The sequence below is a fragment of the Camelina sativa genome, chromosome 14 (assembly GCF_030686135.1).
Source record: "Camelina sativa cultivar CO46 ecotype springtype chromosome 14, ASM3068613v1".
In the NCBI taxonomy this organism is placed as follows: Eukaryota; Viridiplantae; Streptophyta; class Magnoliopsida; order Brassicales; family Brassicaceae; genus Camelina; species Camelina sativa.
Genome location: NC_141893.1, coordinates 8,256,337 through 8,272,148, shown reverse-complemented (window position 1 = coordinate 8,272,148; position 15,812 = coordinate 8,256,337). Strand labels below are relative to the sequence as shown.

At 38.7% G+C, this 15,812-nt stretch overlaps 2 protein-coding genes and 1 long non-coding RNA gene across 5 annotated transcripts; all 3 read right to left on the bottom strand.

Annotated features, from left to right (window-relative positions):
* Positions 1–1,841: 1,841 nt before the first annotated feature.
* On the bottom strand, positions 1,842–8,761 carry LOC104740605 (protein MICRORCHIDIA 6). 2 transcript variants are annotated; one of them, XM_019236230.2, is made up of 21 exons: positions 8,074–8,609; positions 7,517–7,833; positions 7,249–7,323; positions 7,121–7,155; positions 6,849–6,917; positions 6,680–6,758; positions 6,493–6,582; positions 6,280–6,355; positions 6,086–6,164; positions 5,880–6,008; positions 5,356–5,454; positions 5,172–5,258; positions 4,757–4,903; positions 4,570–4,662; positions 4,237–4,288; positions 4,013–4,124; positions 3,611–3,780; positions 3,057–3,166; positions 2,703–2,782; positions 2,573–2,615; positions 1,842–2,188 (listed from the first exon to the last, which is right to left on the bottom strand). In XM_019236230.2, exons 2-21 carry the CDS (start codon positions 7,821–7,823, stop codon positions 2,072–2,074), a joined length of 2,049 nt encoding a protein of 682 aa, XP_019091775.1. In that variant the 5' UTR covers positions 7,824–7,833; positions 8,074–8,609; the 3' UTR covers positions 1,842–2,071. The 2 variants fall into 2 exon arrangements, with proteins under 2 accessions (XP_019091775.1, XP_010459564.2); XM_010461262.3 differs by lacking the exon at positions 6,849–6,917 and having other exon boundaries at positions 8,074–8,761.
* Positions 8,762–9,173: 412 nt separating this feature from the next.
* On the bottom strand, positions 9,174–11,967 carry LOC104743392 (cysteine-rich receptor-like protein kinase 1). The gene is made up of 6 exons (XM_087485820.1): positions 10,832–11,967; positions 10,591–10,737; positions 10,188–10,508; positions 9,871–10,105; positions 9,619–9,763; positions 9,174–9,515 (listed from the first exon to the last, which is right to left on the bottom strand). The coding sequence occupies exons 1-6, from the start codon at positions 11,211–11,213 to the stop codon at positions 9,261–9,263; spliced, it is 1,485 nt and encodes a 494-aa protein (XP_087341946.1). The 5' UTR covers positions 11,214–11,967; the 3' UTR covers positions 9,174–9,260.
* A 1,743-nt stretch (positions 11,968–13,710) lies between these two features.
* LOC147927953 (uncharacterized) lies at positions 13,711–15,463 on the bottom strand. 2 transcript variants are annotated; one of them, XR_015580648.1, is made up of 3 exons: positions 14,820–15,463; positions 14,457–14,737; positions 13,711–14,369 (listed from the first exon to the last, which is right to left on the bottom strand). It is a non-coding gene; the product is annotated as an uncharacterized LOC147927953 (long non-coding RNA). The 2 variants fall into 2 exon arrangements; XR_015580649.1 differs by having other exon boundaries at positions 14,811–15,409.
* Between the last annotated feature and the right edge of the window lie 349 nt (positions 15,464–15,812).

The window sequence follows — 15,812 nt, the reverse complement described above, 5'->3', positions numbered from 1 at the left end:
CCCTCCACACCATCGACCATCTGAGTCTCGCAACACCCCTCCAGCCGTGGCCAACCCTGGATTGCCACGAGATGCACCATCGGTGTTCATCTTCATCCAACCCACCCTTGGTCTCGACCAGCCTATCATCCGTTCAACCCGGGGTTGCGTGACCTCTCCTTCGTCACATTCGCCAAAACTATTTCTTTAGCTAAGTCTTGTAGAAACCTAACACGATCGCGACACTTCCCATTCACACCGAATACATTTCCACACCTCCATTTCCAACCCCACCAGACCGCTACTGCAAAAAGGGTAGACCATGGAACACCATCAGAAGCCACATATCCTTCTGATACATTCCCAGAAATCCATTCCAACAGAGTAACTTCAAAGAACTGTTGGTGTCTTCTTGTCGGCACCAACCTCTCCCAGACTCCCTTCATTGCGGGACAATCCCGCAAAACATGGATAATAGACTCAAAGTCGCCTTTACAAACTTGACAAACCGCAGAATCACACAAATGACGTCTTGCCCGCTCCATATTGGTCATGATTGCTTGATGACTAGTCAACCAAAGAAACACTCTGATCTGTTCTGGCACTTGTAAGCGCCACAACTTCCTGTAGAAATTCTCCATATTCGGCCTTGGAGAATTATCCCTAGTAATCAATGCATACGCAGAACTGACTGAGAATTTCCCATCTGGCGACTCTCCCCAAGCAATTCTGTCAGTAGCCCCTGTAACCCTATCCACAGCAAACGTTGTTAACTCCAAGCGTTTCTCTAGAGGCAGATAAGAAGATATCCTATTCCAGTCCCATCCATCCTCATCTCTCCACAGCTCGCTAACTCTCAATTGCAATGCTGCTTGTGGTAACTCTCCCTCCACTGCGTCAACCAACGGGTATTTCGACAACCATTTATCAGTCCAGAAGTTAATGTGCCTCCCATCACTAAGCACCCAACTCTGACCCTGTAAAATCACGTCACGAAGGCCAACACCTATACTTCGCCATGTTGAGGACCACGTGCTTTTCACTGACAGCCAGTTATACCCCGTCGTATCATCCACTTTTATATTTACTTCTGAGCAAACAAGCCCACAAGCTTCCTCTATCCCGCAGCAACCGCCATCCAACCTTAGCGATAAGAGCCTTATTCATGTCTTTAGCAGCTCGAATGCCTAGTCCACCCTACCATTTAGACGAACACACCTTATCCCAAGAAACCAGGTGATGCGTCCTTCTTCCTGGTGTACTGCCCCATAAGAAATTGCGAGACACCTTATCTATACAAGCCAAAGTGGCTTGAGGAAGCATAATAGTGCTCATGGAATGAACTGGTATAGAGGATAATACTGCTTTCGTAAGAGTTAAGCGCCCTGCCAAACTAAGAGTGTGACTCTTCCAACCCGCCATCCTCGAGGACATCCGTTCCAAAATTTCTCGAAACGTCGCCTTATTCAATCTCTTCTATAGTACCGGCATCCCCAAATATTTACCAAGATCTATGGTGGACTTAATTCCACTTTCCTCACTGATCCGTATACCCAACTCTCTAGAAACATTCTCGAGAAGAATATTTTGGATTTCTCCAGACTAACTTGGAGTTTTTTATAATCAATGGTTGGATTACGAATTTGCAATCTAATTATTAATTAATAATAATCAGTGATGATTGTCACTATATTGTAACCGTTTGGAAATTAAATACCAAATATCTACTTTTATTATTCTCGGATGGGTGGTGACAGTGACACAGACACACAACGACAAGTCATGGTCATTTGTTTTTTTTTTTTTGACAATACATGGTCATTTGTTTAAAGAGGCTCTTTTGCAAAGTAAAACCTAAAATATGTAGAAATTTAAATATTTCCCCATTGACTTTTGGTGAATTTCCTGGACAAAAAAGGATCTTTGATTTCATGAACATGGACCCTGTTACTTCACATTTTGTTGCCTTACCCTAGGCAGACTCATTAGTAGAGACTAGATAGATAAACCAATAAGGATCCCTAGTTTTCAAACCTAGAGGATGGATATGACAAAGGCAAAAAAAGAGTGTTGTTAAGTGCAGAGAATATTTCTAGGCATTTACATTTCTTCTGTGCTCCCCTTTCACCATACCCAAAGCTTGTAGCTCTCCCATTAACCTTTCATATTCACTTTTAGCGTTCTCGATCTCACTCCTTATATTCATGGCCTGCACAGACAAAAACCCCGATTTGTATCACCACAAAATGAAGATCGTTTTGTGCAATCATTTGACTCAAAATCACCGTCGAATCTTATTCAACCAGTTTATGGAGGAACTTATGACGACATAGGCCAATCTAGTATCTCTAATCAAATGATGTGATTGATGGAAATTACCAATTGCAATAAGCAACTTAAGAACCAATTAATAGATCGTTTAATAAAAAGACACAGAAGACAAGACTCATGGAGAGATGCTAAACTAGCTTCCATATATCTTATGTCTTTAGAGGAGGTTGGGATTACGCAGGAACAACGGTGAGTCAAAACCACCAAAGCAAATGAAAGAAATAAGTACTAAAATAGGGTTGTTAATGTCATACGGACGTACCTTGATTTCAAGGTTCTGACTTCGCACCTTGTGGTCCAAACATCTGAGTATAAGAATTATAATAAATTTTCTGGCAGAAATCACAAACAAATGCGGAAATTGGCAATCTATATTACATAATTTATCTTACTTTTCTCGGAGCTTCTTGTTTTTTTCCATCAACTTGACAGTTTCACTATCTTGTGACTGACTTGCAGATCCACGAATAAACTTCAGAGCATGTGAAAAGCCAGTAAAATTAGAGAAACGGAATGGGTAGAGATGCATTTACAAACTAAAGTTACTATCATGTTTTCTACGTGGGCACATGTGCATGAGATATCACATAAGAAAAATGTCATATATATGTCAAACAGTGCTCACATGAAAATCTAGTCAGCAATTTCACAGATAATAATTATATAACATCTAGGTACTGGGAACAGTCATGGGGTTAAACATGTTCAACAGGAAATGAAAGAAAAAGAAACATATCTTGAGGTACCTGTTCAACCCGATCCGGCCCCGGGACAGTAAAGCCATCATTCCCAACCTTTCTTTTTGACGCTGCGCTTGCAACAGAATCAGGATGTTCTTTCCTCTTCTCCAATAGCACTGCGATAATAATGAAACCATAAGTCAGCATCAGAGAGAGTTCGGGAATGCTGGAAAGGGAAATATACAGTACAAAACGACGCCCAACAAAATGATTGTGTGAAACTAACTCTTCCTTCCACATCATCACAATAATAGACAGACGCACTCGTAATCAGTTTGGAAAAAGAGTGTCAATTTTTCAGTAAGATATTTGATTATTTTATTTAATAAGATACTGATTATTTTGTTCTCATTCTAAGTAAGGAGATTAACTAGCTGCAAGTTGCAGTCACTATATAGAGAATTCGCAGCAGTATCATATTAATGATTCTTAAAATGGGCATAATCCTTAACCAATCCAGGTCAGACCGGGTAGTCTAATATTATAACTCAAGTTTTGTTCTAGTCAAAGACCAACTACGATCCCACTTACATCATGGTTCAAGTTTTAGTAACATTTACCTGGTTCAGCTGAAACTCTAGGCAGAGATGTCAAATTTCCTTGAGGAAAAACTGCTTTGAAGCCTGGGGGAGGACTTATTGCTTGTCTACCGGCAGATTGAGCATTTTGAGGTATCTGAAGACGAGGCTTCTTATTTACTTGATACCCAATCAACACACAATGGCAGCTCCTGTTAAAGATTTTCAATCACTTGAAATAGTAAGAAACGCTGGAAACTGGTACAAGGCCAGTCCAGAGGTAATAGGGGAACGTTTAAAGACAAATCAGAGGACTTCAAATCCCCAATATATCTTATGTGGTCTTCTACCATACACTAGGAAAACTCTGTATTATCTACTTTGAGGGAATATATAAATGTAGCAACACAACAGCAACCAAAAAGACAAGGCTAAGGAAATTACCAATACTCCACTGTCATTTCCTTCAAACGGTTTTCAAGCTTCTGAAGAAGAACAGTTTTCTCGAAATCCTGCTTGTTATGGGTTGGTTCAACAAAATTAGCTTCTAGAACACCTGTAAACAGCATACAACTTAACATAAATTCACCCGTCAAAGAACTGTTCTAAAAACAACAATCAGTGTATATCTAATGTTTTATTGATTTATCCATTTCGCAGTTTTTTACCAACAACCCCTCTTCCTCGACTGCTTGAATAATTTATGACCTGCCAAAATGGCTGAAAATAGCAAAACAATCAGACAAGGTCACAGTGTCACATAAGAGTATGTGCAGAATTTGTGATAGAAACTTGACGGATACTGAGTTTTTAACTGGTGCAAGAAAACTTTAACTACGTTCAGAAGATTTTTTAAAAAACACCTTTAAATCTGCATGCCACCATCAGTGTAGAGAGGTCTAACAACAAAAAAAATAATTAAAATCCCAGTCTATACCCCACTCTATGATAATCCTTTTCTACTGAATGTGAACTAACATATTTAACATTTCAAAACTCACCATAATAAGGCGGTTTTTGTGATAAACGCAGAACCCATGAAGATTTACTTTGGGAGCTTCTTTCAGAAATCCAATCGTCGTTACAACTACAGCCTGCTCATTGAACGCCCGATTCAAATCATAATAATGGAAAAAGAGTAAGAAGTTTAAAAGAAGAAAAACAAAAGCCTTCAGATATTTTACGCACCTCTCCAGATCCAGCAGCATGAGGCTTATACAAGATGTACTGCGGATGCATGAGATCATCAGCAACATTATGATGTTCGACAACCTTACCACGCAAAATGATCTTGAACGTCTCAGGAATCCGCAAGTATAATATGGATAGGTAAACCTGCACAAAGGTATCAGCAGGGGGAAGAATTTCAGTTGCATGCCAGCTATCTAGTCTTAGTATACACACAGTTACACAAGTATTTCTTATATACAGCTGTCTGCAGCATTTTATTATCTGTGTCTATGTGTATTATGCATTTTCCAAGATTATTCATGAGTACATTCACACATACATTTATGATTCAATGTTACTGTTACCACTTGCACATGAACATAAGCATAAACAGTTCCCTAAACATTATTGACCAAAAGAAATAGAAGCTCACACGAAGAGAGTAAGAAAACCGGCTAGCGATATGATCATTCACAATCTTAGATCCAGTTTTTTTTATGCTGCCTTCAATGAGAATATCCTACAAAGGAAAAAATACGGAACAAAACAAGATCTCAATTAAATGATAATACTTGGGATCGAAAAAAGATTCGAAATAGGAAAGATCAAGAATTCACCTCTGCAACCGAATCAAAGTCTAGTTCCAATTTAGCATCACTGTTGAGCCACATATTATAGATAATAACCTTTGTCCCATGTGGTCCAACGTCATCAAACTGATAGAAAGAAAAAGAAAATAAAATGTCACTGAAGAGAGGAACTTGGTAACATATTAGATAAAAGGAAAAACTTTATTAAATGGGGCAAACACAAATAGAGAATAGACCAACATGAAGGGGCCTAATTTAAGCGCACACTAAAGTCTCGATTGAACTGCTCTAGTCTTATCTAAGCATTCATTCATCCATATCTATCCAAGAAATACGGAATTATGGAAATGGAGAACAGTCGTGCATGGCTTCACGGTTGTGATCAAATTATTATATACGGAACTTAAAGCTCATCAAAAGCTTTTATCAATTGTACCATGACAGGGAATATTGAAAGACCCCACAAATTTTAAACCAAGTAACCAGGAAATATACAGATTGTAGACAACATGGGTTGCCTGGATAAAATAAAAATAAAAAATTGGGCTTACCTGCTGCAAAAGTTCTGCCTCTGTTGAAAATGGAGACCATTCTAGTAGAATGGAGAGGCTGGATATAAAATGTTCTCGGTCTTGCAACGGCTTGAACTCGCCAGCTGATACCTTAAACTCGTAATCCAACTGAATATTGACAAGGCTACACGGTTAAATTACAGAAAAACAAGGTACATTTATATGTGTCAGAGAGGGAGACTCACAATGGGAACAACTATTCTATCATGGCCAGTACGTGTGAGGTAAGTATAAGAAAGGAGCCCGATACTTTGTGTCAATGTTCTAGTCAGATGGAAAAGAAAACAATTAGCCAATATTCTCTTGTTCAGAAAGCAAATGTTTGGATGGAAAACTGCTAGAACATTGGCGCATAGGATAACCAACAATGACCACTCACTGGTTCTTTGAATGGCGGCTGAAAACAATGACATCTGCCCCAAGTCTCATTGTGCTAGTCTTGAAACCATTTCCATCTTAAGAATTATAACGAAGTGAAAAGACGTAGAATCATGATTAACGATCTGAGCTTCAAAATCATAACTATAGATATGGGATGCAGAATTATAATTAGAGATATAATTGCTAAGAGCATAAAGAGAAAGATTCATACATCTTCCAATGGCTGAATCCGATTTTTTATCTGAGAAGCCAAAACCCATGCAATTTCGCATTGCCTGAGGATCCATCCCACCACCATCATCTAAAATTTTTATGCGAGAAGATTAGAAAGTCTTTCTTTTGCATTTTTCCTATTGTAATTGGCACGAAACTTAATCCAAAAAAATCAATGCAAATACCTTGAATTAGCAATGCTGTTGTACCATCCCTTGGATTTGTGGTTTTATCTACAATGACAAAAGTGGCCCCATTTTGGATCTACAGGGTGATGAAGATACAGAGCTATTTTAATAAATTATCATCCAGAACTATTGAGATTATCTACAAATATTTAGGGCACACTTCCACCTTAATTAAAAAAAATGACAGAATGGTGTCAGAAAGCGAAGCGCTCGGGTCCCAGAAGGGAGAGGTTCTCTATCAAGAATATAATTATACAAGTATTCAAGAATTTAAAGATTCAAAAGTCAAAACATTTTCGGTTAAGCAGAGACATTAAGATATGTGGAAAGTAGAAACAAGGTTCAAAGAGTGAAGAGTATAATTGAAAATTATTTGCAGGAAAGAAGAAGCAGGTAGTAAGATTTAAAGCATTAAGCACATCAAAAGAAAGGACGCACCTCATCAACAGCATTGTCAAGCAGTTCTGCAACAGCTGCAAGAACCAAAAAAAGTCTTGTTAAAACGCTTGAATAATGTTTACTTAGCCACATACAAAAACGGGAAAATGATGGTTATTTAAGCATACCACCAAAAGCCCATTTATGTGAAGTAGCATTGGAGTGAAGAAACATAGGGTGCACATGAAGATAATTTTTTCCATCTGCAAAATATATGTCAAGAATTATAAGCAGAAAGCTTCCACATGTAAAGCGAAAAACCCTGGAACCAAGTTAAAGGAAACAGTGTACTCTGGCGTGTATCACTCAAACGTCAAAACATTATAACCTCCAGAGACAAAAACCAACTCATCCAAGCAAAAGAGTAATAATTAGCTGATGATTAGAAATACATACTTGGCCGCTGTGACTTTGAACTCAGTTCATCATTATAGCTTCCAGCTTTCCAGAATTGCCTACAAACAGGAGCTGGACATATGGTGGATGAAGAGGTGACACCAGCATCATCAGCTGGCGACCGGACCTGATCAACCACACTAGTGCTACTCTGACCGATCGATCCTCTATTTTCTTCAGAATCTTGAGGTAGAGGATGTCCTTTGGAACCATGGCTTCTAGGTGATATGCTCTGAAGCATATTACCGCGCTCGGGTTTAACAACCACATCATCATGAGAAACGCTGATACTTCTATTGTAGCTCATCTTTGTTTATCTAGAAGGAAGCAAATAACAAACGAATTTTCAGAGATATGACAAACACAGATCATAAATTCCAGAATCCGTTGTTCTTGTGTGTATGTGCCCTAAGAAATCACTCCAAAACCTCTCAATACGTAACAATCCCAGTAACGAAACTCAGCTAAAACGACCTAGAAAGTAAAAATTAGGGGAATCACAAACCCCGAGAGAGAGAGGAGAAGATCTCCTCCGCTACGAAGGAATTGAAGTATACCTGAAAATTAGGCTCATGCAGAACGACTATAACTTCCTACTTTACAATGCGCGCGATATAAATAGAGAAGACGAAGATAGAGCAGAGAGATCGACGGACGGCACTTTTAGGGCTTCTCTCGGTACACCGATTACAATTCCGGTGTCACTTCAAACTAGCACTCTACTGTTGAATATAATTTTTTAATGTCGGCGTTGAGATAACGACGGAGATGAAAACCGGAGAATTAAGGAGTGAGGTCTTGGGTAAGCTTCCGGAACAATGTTCCGGTCAAATCAAAGACTCCTCGAGAAGAGAGAGAAAGTAATAAATAAAATTAAACGAAAAAAAAAAAAAGACAGAGAAAGAGAGAGTCGAATCTGAGGCGGTGGAGGGAGATTGAACGGAATCTGAGGCGGAGAGGTTGAGAGAATAGAGGAGGAGAGTGGGAAAAATTTGGGGAAGGAAGGGTTAGTAGCTTCTCGTGGAAGGAGGTTGGGGAAGAAACATCTGGGTCCCAGCTAATGCTTTTTTTTTTTTTAACCCCAATAAATATTATAAAACTTATTATTAACTTCCATATTTAATACAATATTGGTGAGGCGTACGAACATAAATTTTGATTAGTAATATTGTAACAGTCAGTATAATTTAATGAATACTAGTATTCAAAATTCAAAATTAAAAATCAGTTAAAAAACCAAAAAACAGATTTAAGTGGATAGATTTCAAAGTTTATTTATTATTCATAAGCATAACAAAAAAAGAAAAAAGTATATTAAATATATATGAATAAGATGCAGCTAGTATTCTTTTTTGGAAAAATAAACCAAGAGAAATAGTATGCGTGATGTCCACACGACACGTGTGGCATAAATGTTGATCAACTTGTACCACAGGTCCACAGCATTATGGAAGTCAAATGTTGTTGACTGTTGAGCGAACGGATGGTAACGATGAGTTCCTCGGAGAATCTCGTTTTTGTTGGACCTTAATGAACTTAAGAGGTGAATAATGATCCGATAGCAAAACGCCAACGTTGCGCCAAACAAATAAGAGATGCGACAGACGGACAGAGCCAGTTTCTAAAACAATACTATACTCTAATTAACTAATTGTAGTACTAAAGAAAAAAAGTTGTCATCATTATTGCATTATATTTGTTAACACAAAATTATAAACAAATCCTAAGAAACTGATTGATAATATCAGACTCTAGTCTCCTCATCTGGCATTAGAACACTGGCACTCAAGAAGGGAGGCTGTTTCGGACAATCAAATTTACAATCTTTGTTCTTTAACATATAGACTATCTCAGACATCGAAGGTCTTAATTCTACTGATGATTGAACACACAACAATCCGATTTGAAGAACCTTCAAGGCCTCTTCCTCTGTGACCTTCTCTTTCAACCGAGGATCAATCGAGCGTTCTAAAGTGTTTGCTTTAAAATGTTCCCATACCTATTCCCAACCAGTCAAGAGAAACCATTACTACAGTGTTAAAATGTAAAATTGTGAGCGTGTCTTATATCCGCGACTTAACATGGAAACAAAGCTTACTTACAGAGTATAAAACCGAGCTAGTTCCTTGCGTGAATGCGTTGTTTTTCTTGCCAGTTGCTATCTCGATTATGAGAACTCCGAATGCATAAACGTCAGCTTTCTCTGTTAATTGGCCTTTGATAAGATATTCAGGTGCCAAATAACCACTACAAGTTCCAAAGAACAACATCAAATTAGAAAACTTTATACTCTAGTTTTCTGAAACGCAATGTTGTTAAAAGAAGAATTGATCAAGAAGTACACACACACTCACAGTGTTCCAGCAATTCCAGTATTGGTTTGGGTTTTGTCAGTACCCATGGAACGTACGAGTCCAAAATCCGCTATTTTGGGACTTAGGTTTCGATCAAGGAGAATATTGCTGGTTTTGATGTCTCTATGGATGATTTTTACTTCAGATCCTCTGTGAAGGTATTCTAGACCTTCTGATATCCCTATAATGATGTTAAACCGTTGCTTCCAGCTCAAGATATGGACCGTATTCTTCACTGCAATTCAAATAACAGTTAGTTAGTTAACATGATGGATTCGGTAAATGGGTTAGTTTATAGAGAAGATGTTACAACTTACTGAAAAGGATTTGATCAAGGCTTCTATTATGAACATATTCATAGACAAGAAGACTTTTGGGACCTTCAATGCTGCAACCAAGTAGTCTCACAAGGTTCTTGTGTTCAACTCTGCTGATCAAATTCACTTCGTTAAAGAACTGATCCGCCCATTCACGTGTGTTGAAGAAGAGCTTTTTGACTGCAACGATTCTGCCATCTGGAAGAATCCCTTTGTACACAGAACCAGCCCCTCCTTGGCCTAGTTTCATAGAGTCATGGAAAGACTCGGTCGCCTTCTCAAGCATCTCGTATTTGAAATTTGAACACGATGGAATTTGAGCTAAACAAAAGAAGAAGATCATGAATCAACGAAACAAGGAACCTCATACATAGCTATAAGATATTGTAGTCCCAGTTTTTACCTTTTCTTTTCCTTGAAAACCGTCTGTAACTAATAAAGGCACCAAGAGAAGTAAGAATAGACAACGAAATCGCAGCAATTGCTAATTTCGTAACATCATGATCACTCAAATATGGAAAAAACGATGACCTTATAAAGTTTCTATGATCTGCACAAGAAAGAAACAAAAGTTCGATGGGTGAAGATCAATCTCTATTATCCAAATTAAATAGTGATGTGTCAACAATCATTATGTTCCATACCATCATCAGGTTTATGCTCAGCAGCATGATCAAAGAACTTGTGTGTGGAATACTTCAAGTAACACCCTGTAAAGAAAGCTGTAGCTTCATGTCCGTCACAATCTCTCAAGCTCGACCTAGCATTAACCAAACACTCTCGACACGAATTCTTATCAAGTGTCTGCCAACACTGAGCCAAGGCATACACTGCCACGTCTCTAATCACGGAAGCTGCACCAAACCCTCCGTTCTTCACAGCCTTTAAGGTCACATTAACCAAAGCATCATCAAGATATTTCCAAGGTGCTGTTGATGATCTAAGAAAGGTTGACAATTTAGGAGAGATTTCGAAGAAGAAGCAGAAGAGCCCACCGTCGGTAATAGTACAAGTAATGAAACCCATGCGAGGAATTGAGCGATCGACGCACAAATTTGCATCAGTAACCCGACCGGCGCGTGATCATGAATCGTGATCTGATGTTTCTGATAGAGGGTAACATCGATGAAATGCTAATTCATCAAATTCTCAGCTTCTTCTTCGCCAGCCACTCCAACTCCGCCGTGGATGGGTGGACAAAAAGGTAAAATAGATTACTTTGTCGTGAATCGAGGAAGACGAGTCAATATCTCTGTAATTCAAGTTCATTGTGAGCTTTTGACAGATTGAAAACGAAAAAGAAAAACTCTGTTTTGGGAAATCCGAGAAATTTGACAGAGAGATTTTGCAACTCTTTGAGCTCTGTTTTGCCGTTTGCCTTAATTTAGAGATCTTTTGAACTAACTCTCTTCTCCGAATGTGACTTCTAATTTTAGTCCCCCCACCCAAAACAAAATTGATGATATAAAGCAAATTTGTACTTCATGATGTAATGACTCATTTAAGAGATCCAAAATTTGCATTATCTAAATGATGCAATAGAATGGGAATAATACTAAAATCTATGCCAAAAAAAACAAAAAAACAAAAAAACTTTGGATTATTGAGACTCAATGCTCTATGTTTATGTAGTACGTACACACAAGAATTCCAAAAGCAGAACAAAGACATCATCGTCAATTGAGATAGAATCAATGCTGTGTCATCATAATCTCATTGACCAAATCAGAAGAGAAGAAAGAAAAAAAACCAAAAGAAAAGTTATTAATCACTAGCTATTACTCTCCAGTAGTCTCCTCGGCACCATTTATGTATTCTCTCTCAAGTACTAGTACTGGCTCCTCCAGTACTCCCGCTTCCTTTTCCATCATCTTTATCAGATCCATCATCATACTTTCGGATTATGTTCTTCAGGTCTCTTCCAGCATTGCTAAGGAAAGGCTCATTGTCTTCCTCTTCAAACTCCTATATTCACACACCCATGCATGCTCAACTTCTTTAATTTTCTCTAATTACGTACGAACTAATAAATCATTTTTAGCATTAGGGGAGAGAGAGAGAAACAGTAGTTAATTTTACCTTGATTGCACTTGGAACAGAAATACTTTCATCGCTATCGGTGCCAACATCGTCATCCGAGAATCTTGCGTCGTGATCCCAGGGCTCTCCTACAACAAGACATATATCCCCCCGTTAAAGTAGAGAGAAAATTTGAAGAGAGAAACGAAACAGATTCATTGAAACAGGGTTTTACGTACCTTTCTCAACTGTTTCACTGGTGGATGTGGATGTTGTTGGCTTTATGATCTTGCCCGTCTTCCTCATGTGCTTATTGCGTTTCTGAATCGTCTCTTCAATTCGGTTACGCTTTTTGTCCATTATCTGCTCTGCTTGTTCAGTCGTACGCAGCTGAGTACCGGGAGGAGGAACTCGATCAAACCCAAACCTATCAAAACCAAGAAAAGCGAGAATGTCACGCCATGAACACTACTACTTAGCTTACTTTTCTTTTATCATCATCCCAAGAAAAGAAAGAAAGAAGAAGCAACGATCATCTTCGTCGTCCATACCAATGATCACACGGAATAAGCACAGAAGAACCATCATCCTCCTCCTCTAACAAAAAGCGTTTCGATGTGCCAACAAGATTTCCTTTGTACTTGATGCCTTCTTGATTCTCCAAGATCCACTGATCCTTATTCAGCACCTCCGCATTAGCATCAGAAGATTGGGATTGTTTAACCAGAGACCATTGATGGTCGTTTGCGAGATCCGGAGCACCATTCTTGAATGAAGCAGCCAAGTACTTTTTCTTATCGTCGGCCGAGCAAAGACGAACAGCAAATTCCTGATTTGCGATTTGCGAGACCAACAACGTACGTTGGCATGGCATGGACTTTTGTTAGATTCGAGCTTGGGAAGAAAGAAAGATACGACAAATCGATCGTCAAAAGATTACCTTATGCAGAATGGTGAATGCAACTCCACAAACGGAACACGGTTCTTTCCTTTCCGCCATTGATTTGGCACATTTCAAGCAAACCCTCTCGTGCCTGCAGTTGATTAACCCCAGATTGGTGTTGGAATCACATCGGTTACACTTGTTGGTCGCCATCATCGGTACAGAAGAATCTCAGAGTTCTGGTTTCTGGATTTCAAGAAACTTCTTCGTCCACTTTCAGAGGATACGGTAGTCTCTCTTTAACAGCCACTACGGGTTTATATAGGGTCTATGATTTCGTTATCAGTTATTTTTTTTATAAAAAAACTAATAATTAAAACGGCTAATTACCTATGGATTACTACTGTTGCTATTAACTTGAGACATACGGTACCATGTATTATAAATCAATTTTTAATACACATGTCGCTATCTAAATTTTAGTCAAAATGATATACATTAATTATGGTTTACGTCCGAAGAAGTTTCAAGGATTAAAGGGATGGGATATCGAACTAATTAAACTATATAAACTGTTTTGAATAATATTTTCAAACATGAATATAAATATTTCTAAAGAGATTTGTAAAATTTCCTCTAAAGATAATTATTCCTCGTCACCGTTACCAAACAACTACTCATTTCCCACATACTATATATGCTAATAAGATCAAATGTTGTGTGTTTCATTCATTAATCATTACACCATGAGCCTCTGAAGAGGAGCCTAGGTTTCGGTTTGTCGATCGCCAACTGGCAACACTGGCCTAAGAGGGTCAGTACCATTCCCGCAACCGAAGCAGAGCATTATGAAGGGCACACACCTCGTCACTTTTGCGGGATCAATAGTCCAGCTTCCAACAGATTCTCTCATTCTCATATGTATATCATTCATCCCGTTGCACCCGCAACCGGAGCTCCCATTCGCTAAAGTCATGTTTCCCGCATTGCCGACAGGGAGCTCAGCTCATGGTCCCCAAGCTCCGTTTCAGTTGCTGCTCGACTTTACTGACAGCAACACCACCATAGTTTAGCGACTCTCTTAGCAAGCTTCTCTGAGTCATACACACAAAATCCGTCTTGAATACTTTTTTCTCAAGCTTGTAATTTTTCCTTGGTGGAAGCCTGCATCTGCAATAAGCGTAGTTGAATCTTTTGCTAACTGTGACCTTGGCAATACCCAATTGATTAGTATTTTGTTTTGACCAGCAAGCCTATGTCACTAGCTTGGTACTCAGCTCCTGGAAAGCAACATACAAAAGAGATAGTTAGTTCAGACTAGAAGAAAGAGAAGATAAGAAAACTCAACCGAATCAAATTCCACATACAAGATAGCGATATCCTGAAGCATCATATTAATAGCCTTCCTTTTTTCTCCAAATCCTGGAGCTTTAAACGGCGCCAACATTGAGGAAATCACAGAGATTTTCCACAACAAGGGGTTGGTAAGGCCTCACCTGTAACATCCTCTGCAATAAGAGCTCGAAGCTGAGTGGCCTTCTCCAAAATGGGGATGATGTCTTTCAATAAGCACCCTAGCATTTTCAATCTCATCTAGTAAATCACTCATGGTTTTTACAAAACGAGGTGAGATGTAACTTGTGTCATTCTGTAAGTCAACGAAAGATATCAAAGTTAGCCATTGGGTCAAATTAGAATGGAGCAGTAAATTAAACACAGACCTCCATTACCGCTTCTACTCGACCATGGTCTCAAAAGAGGATATGATCGATGATTCAGTGGACAAACTACCATCACATTCCAACTTTGTCAATGGCATCAACAATCATTGTTCCGCAAAAATTTGTACAGACACATTGAGAGAGGTAGAGGTTGAAAGTTGGTAATACCCCTAGGACCAACAGCGTCAGCAAGCTTCAAGTGCAGCTCTGTAGACTCGACCAGCCGAACCGGAGCATTTTCTCTCGTTGAAGCAACGGCGACAATGGGAAACAGAGAGATCTTCAACGGCACTGTAGAAAGACATAGATGGGTGGAGGAGAAAGAAAGGACCCAAAGCTTGTCGTCGGTAATGAGGTCATTGACGGAAGACATTACATAGCTCTGAGGAGATCGACGTGGCGGCGACTAGGGTTTACAAGGTGCTGTTGATGATCTAAGAAAGGTTGACAATTTAGGAGAGATTTCGAAGAAGAAGAAGAAGAAGAAGAGCCCACCGTCGGTAATAGTACAAGTAATGAAACCCATGCGAGGAATTGAGCGATCGACGCTCTTAATTTAGAGATGCTCTCTTCTCCTCCTCCTAGAAGCCGATTTTTTCAGGTTGTAAACAAAAAAAAAAAAAACATTATCAATTCAGCCAATGACACGTGTCATCAGATAAGTGCCGGTATGTTACTAAAATAAATCAGAAATAAACCAGAAATAAACCGGAACAATGTATCTATTGCATTTCAAGTGAGAAGAGTAAAGTAGTTCACCGTATAAGCAAATTTGTAATTTCTTTGTATAGTTTGCAATGAGACTACTAACTCATCTCATTACTTGTAAATTGTAACCAAAATACAATGCATGGGATTACTAAGGTAAGTAAATCAAAATATTGCTAGAATGGTTTTTAGGAAAATCTAATCAGAAATATTGCAAATTCTCTTGGTTCCTACTATCTTCTAAAAACTTATCTATCACTCCTCCTTGCTCATTACAAAACGAATCCATTTTTC

What these genes read in the sequence shown, in the direction of transcription:
- LOC104740605 (XM_019236230.2), bottom strand. Translation starts at nt 7,823, where the DNA reads ATGAGCTACAATAGAAGTATCAGCGTTTCTCATGATGATGTGGTTGTT. An exon ending in AGGCAGAACTTTTGCAGCAG is followed by an intron (nt 5,455 to 5,879) that starts GTAAGCCCAATT and finishes TCTTTCTATCAG; the next exon opens with TTTGATGACGTTGGACCACA. An exon ending in ATGCTGCTGGATCTGGAGAG is followed by an intron (nt 4,663 to 4,756) that starts GTGCGTAAAATA and finishes TTCAATGAGCAG; the next exon opens with GCTGTAGTTGTAACGACGAT.
- LOC104743392 (XM_087485820.1), bottom strand. Translation starts at nt 11,213, where the DNA reads ATGGGTTTCATTACTTGTACTATTACCGACGGTGGGCTCTTCTGCTTC. An exon ending in GTTTTCAAGGAAAAGAAAAG is followed by an intron (nt 10,509 to 10,590) that starts GTAAAAACTGGG and finishes TCTTTTGTTTAG; the next exon opens with CTCAAATTCCATCGTGTTCA. An exon ending in CTAGCTCGGTTTTATACTCT is followed by an intron (nt 9,516 to 9,618) that starts GTAAGTAAGCTT and finishes GGTTGGGAATAG; the next exon opens with GTATGGGAACATTTTAAAGC.